At 41.3% G+C, this 5000-nt stretch overlaps 1 protein-coding gene across 1 annotated transcript in view; it reads left to right on the top strand.

Moving 5' to 3' along the window:
* The window catches only part of prkcha (protein kinase C, eta, a), a 34063-nt gene that overhangs the window by 7847 nt on the left and 21216 nt on the right, over positions 1–5000 (top strand). The window contains exons 3-5 of the mRNA XM_031580208.2: positions 3160–3316; positions 3579–3613; positions 4984–5000. The exon at positions 4984–5000 is cut by the window's right edge and continues 66 nt beyond it. Coding sequence (XP_031436068.1) covers positions 3160–3316; positions 3579–3613; positions 4984–5000 — 209 coding nt within the window. The remainder of the gene's footprint in view (positions 1–3159; positions 3317–3578; positions 3614–4983) is intronic.

Here is a 5000-nt window from a genome sequence, read left to right as displayed (position 1 = left end):
AAGGTTCCTTAAGGTTCCTTAACGCGGAAACAGATTCCATTGGTCCTTAATGTGTTGGTGTACAGAAGGCAACCCTTCAATGCTCTCTGATCCATTCCCAACAAATCCCTCCAAAAGTTAAGGTCTCATTGTAGGGTAGAACGTTTGTAGCGAAGTCTCTGTAGCTAGGCCGGATCTGAGAGGTTCTGCAAGGCCACCTGCTTCTGGATCGACGTGTTTATCTGGTTTAGAACCAGCCATCAAACTTAAACAACCTTAGGAGAATATGCTTTTTCTGCGGTCTTCCTATAGCCATCAATTATCGTTTATATGTGTAAATGATATTTAATTATTGTTTATATGTGTAAAATATATTTAATTATTGTTTATATATGTAAATGACATTAAATTATTGTTTATATGTCTAAATTACATTGAATTATTGTTTATATGTGTAAATGATATTGAATTAATAGTCCAGAGTAATAATAATAATAATAATAATTCATTTAATTTATAGCGCACTGTATATTTGGCAGAATCTCAGAGTGCTACAGTAAAAACATAGTTAAAAAAACATAGTTAAGACATAGTTAAAACAGCCTATATAAAAAAAAATAGTTAAAAGCATAATTAAGAACATCGTTAAAAAAACAACATAGTTACAAACATAGTTAAAAAACAAACAAACAAAGTTTTAAAAACATAATTTACAAACATAGTTAAAAACATATGTAAAAAGTAGGGGTTTGGTTCTATATGGGGGGGGGGGTGTCAGAACTGCTCTAGCCAACCCATGCTCGCGCATAACCTCCGTCCTGTGGTTAGCTTGTAGCTTGTGGATACAGGAAGAGCAACAGGAACATGTCATCACACCACCCTTATCTAGGATGCAGCGTAGCCTATAGGCCCAACATCAGCCATTAAGTAATATTAAGTTATGCATGTTATAGCATACCGTTTAACTTCAACACACCTCTGAAAGCACGGGGTGTTTTATTATGCGTTTGTGATTGATCAGTTCTTACAGAAAGGGCGGGAAACTCTTTCAGATTTGGGCAAGAGGGTGTATAGTGCGTACGTAAAGGGCGGGAAAGTCTTTCAGATTTGGGCATAAGGGTGTATAGCTGCTGACTACAGATTCCAGTGTGAGAGTAGAGACTGAGAGGGGTTTGGTTTGGTTAAAGGAAGTGACTACAACAGCTTAGCTATAATGTGGACATGCAGTATTATTATGTATTTTGTCGTGCCTCCATTCGTTCGCAGCTTCAACAGTTAAATCAGCTGTAATAATAAAAACAACAGATTAGTCTAAGTCATGGTTGTAACGGTCGTGGGGGTGTGAGTGTGAAGATTTAAGTACAGATCCGTGTGTTACTCAATGCTAATTTCATTGTAAGAGGTCACTTGGGCAGGAATGTACCTCTTTTTGATGTATATTTGTTCGAATGGTGTCATGTTTTTTTGGTATCATGCTCTAATTCATGTCGATGCTATGTGGCCGTCAAGGCTATGCACTATGTAGTTCTGTGGTGTAGGGGCCGACCACTCAGCGTAAATGTGTCAAAGGCTTCGTCACCGAATCACCGGAAGATACCAGTTAACACGATGGCCCGCTTGTATCAAGGCCAGATGTACAGTCGTTGATTTTTGCAATGTTTTTGCACGCCTTTTAAGTTGTTAGCTCGCTAGGTTTAGACCGAAGCTCATTATTGCTGCTTTAGAATTGCCTTAATATTGAGAAATAATTCTTCCATCACCATGTAACAAAGCAAGTTCCGGGCACATGTCATTACAAGTCACTCAGTACCTCCACGTGAGAGTAAAGTGTACAGTATCACTTCTGAGGGGGGGGGGGGGGGCACCCAACACATATGCACTGTGAAGGGGGGGGGCTCACCCAACACATATGCACTGTGAAGATTCTTGTCTGTAACTGATATTTCCATTTCCCCTTGGTGCTTTCTTTCTTTCTTTGTGCCTTTTTTCCTTCCTCTCTTTCTTTCTTGCTTTCTTTCTTTCTTTTTTTCTCTTTGTCTCCATCTGTTTACAGTGTGGCTTTGATATTGTGCAGTCTTCTTTTGTGCAGCCAGTTCTGTTTCTGTTCTTCATCTTTTGCGTGGACATATGTAGCGCATATAAAGCTTTCCCGAGCTTAATAAGGGTTTAACCTTGACACACAGACACACACGCACACACACACACACACACACAGACAGACAGACACACACACACACACACACACGCACACACACTTAATATGACGTTGAAACAAGATTAACAATAAGGAGCTCATCATTGACCAGACCAGGATGTAGTATGCTTCCCTTAGACAAGACATATAATCATTCATACTTGAATACTTTTTTTTAATCAAAAACACACATGTTTAGAGAACAAACTTTACAATACAATGTGGCATACAAACTTTACACACTATGTGGCATACAAACTTTACACACTATGTGGCATACAAACTTTACACACTATGTGTGTGTTTAGATGATTCATTCCTTGGGAGTATGTCATACGGCTATGTTTGTTTCTAATGGTCCTCTGGTCTCTTTAGTCATATAAGGAACCCATTTACTGCTGGGTGGAACTCTTGCTCTCAGGGGGCTAGGTGTACACCCACTCACACACACACACACACACACACACACACACACACACACAAACACAAGCACAAACACTTCCTTTCATGCATGTGGTTAGCACTTCTCAGTAGCAAACAGTACCTAATAATACAGTTGTGTGGGTGTACTCTGTGTAGCCATGTGTGTGTGCGTGTTTGTGTGTCTGTGTGTGTGTGACTGTGTGTCTGTGTGTGTGTGTGTGTGTGTGTGTGTGTGTGTGCGTGTGTGTACTCTGTGTAGCCATGTGAAAATATCCCCCCTCCTCCACACACAGACTTATAGAGCAAGTATCAAAGTTGTAGTATTTGAGAATTATATGTTTTTGAAGCTGTTTTGTGTTTTGTCTTCCTTGAAACCTCTCTGTTTGTGTGTGTGTTTGCTTGCTTTTGCGTTTCTGTGTGAATGTGTCATTGTAAATGACGTGTGTGTGTGTGTGTGTGGGCGTGCGTGTGTGTGCGTGTTTGTGTGTCTGTGTGTGTGTGAATGTGTGTCTGTGTGTGTGTGTGTGTGTTTGTGTGTGCGTGTGTGTGTTGTGTGTGTGTAGAGGAGGCGACGACGCGCGCCCTGCGTGCCCGTAAGGAGTTCACGCGGGAGCGGCAGGGTGCTCTGAGGAGGCGAATCCACCAGGTCAACGGGCACAAGTTCATGTCCACCTTCCTCAAACAGCCCACCTTTTGTTTCCACTGCAGAGAGTTCATATGGTACAGAAACACACACACACACACACACACACACACATTCACACACACACACACACACACACACACCCACATTCACAGTCTCACTAACACAAACGCTCTATGCTTAAAGCTGTTCTGACATACTTTCAGACAAATATATGTTCATTTTTGTACAATCTTTTAGTGTTTAAATGTGTTTGAGACAGAGAGAGAGAGAGAGAAGAGAGAGAGAGAGAGGGAGAGTGATGGAGTCTTACCTATCATTTGCTTATCTCTTCCTCAGGGGTATGTTTGGGAAGCAGGGTTACCAGTGTCAAGGTGAGTGGTGTGCATTTGTATGTGGGCGTGTTTGTGTGTGTGTTTGTGTGTGTGCGTATGCGTGTGGGTGTGCGTGTGGGTATGCGCGTGCACGTGTGTGTGTGTGTGTGCACATTTTGGCTGTTTTAAAGCACCACCAGAGCCTATCTAGAAACTTCTCTGTTGTCGTGACTCTTAACACTGTGAACTCTATGCATGTTTATGTGGTATTTTACTTTCAGAGTTGGTGTTCAGTTATTTTATGAGTGCGTTGAGGGAACTACCTAAATGTCCACCCCAACTGTCTGATCTCACAGCATCAGGTCTGACCAGATGTATGGGCTTAGTCGTAAACTCAATGCCATGTCTTTCATGGCCTTCCCAGTGATGTACTTTTTGTACATAAAAGTCTTCCTGGCCCCTATCATGCACTTGCCATATTTCTTTGGCATATTTTTTATCTTAATATGATGTTTCATCATTATCATATCATGCCATATGGGTGATACACCAAGGCTTTACCGAGGGGTAATGGTAGAGTCAGTGATTCAGTTTTGTCTTTGCGAAAGGTTGTTCGATGTTTGAGTTAAGTCAAATTACACAAATGACAAACGCACCGTGTTGATTGGCTGGTATTATTTATGGCTTGGTCCGAGCCACTGTGTTTGTTTCCCATTTTCATGTATGAACACCCCAGAGTTTCTTTTGGAGCGAAAACACTGAGCAGCAGACAGCCAGAGGAGTGTGAGGAGCAATTTGCTGAATTTGAGAAAAAGTGTATAGGGATTAGAATCGTCTTAGACTGGGCCTTTATGTCATTCCTGTGTCATAGTATGGATACATTTTGCACTTGTTTGTTTAATCTGAACCTGCGTCCCCAAAGGCTTTTGTAAATCAGAATAAGGATATTTCAGTCAGAATAAGGAACTAAACCCATTTAATCCAAGATTAAAATGCTCCTAATAAATAGTCTTCCGCATTGCCCCATTGGTCAGTTTTGTTAAGAGATGATTGGTCATTTTAGCCACGGAAACTCCTGTATTTCATTTAAATGTAGTTCAGTGATAGTCAGACCTAGGTTTCCGTCATGGGAGAGTTCATGCTGTAGTGTTGATGATGTGTGTAAACGTCATATTGGTCCAGCAGCACCCTTTTTGTATGTTACTTTATTATATGTGCATGTTTTATATGTTTTATTGAGCAGGTCCCTGAAGGTGTGTGTGTGTGTTTCAGTGTGTACCTGTGTGGTCCACAAGAGGTGTCATCAGCTAGTGGTGATAGTGTGTGTGTGTGTGTTTCAGTGTGTACCTGTGTGGTCCACAAGAGGTGTCATCAGTTAGTGGTGATAGTGTGTGTGTGTGTGTTTCAGTGTGTACCTGTGTGTGTTTCAGTGTGTACCTGTGTGGTC

This window comes from Clupea harengus, chromosome 14 (genome assembly GCF_900700415.2).
Source record: "Clupea harengus chromosome 14, Ch_v2.0.2, whole genome shotgun sequence".
Lineage (NCBI taxonomy): Eukaryota > Metazoa > Chordata > Actinopteri > Clupeiformes > Clupeidae > Clupea > Clupea harengus.
This window is presented reverse-complemented; position numbering and strand designations above follow the sequence as displayed.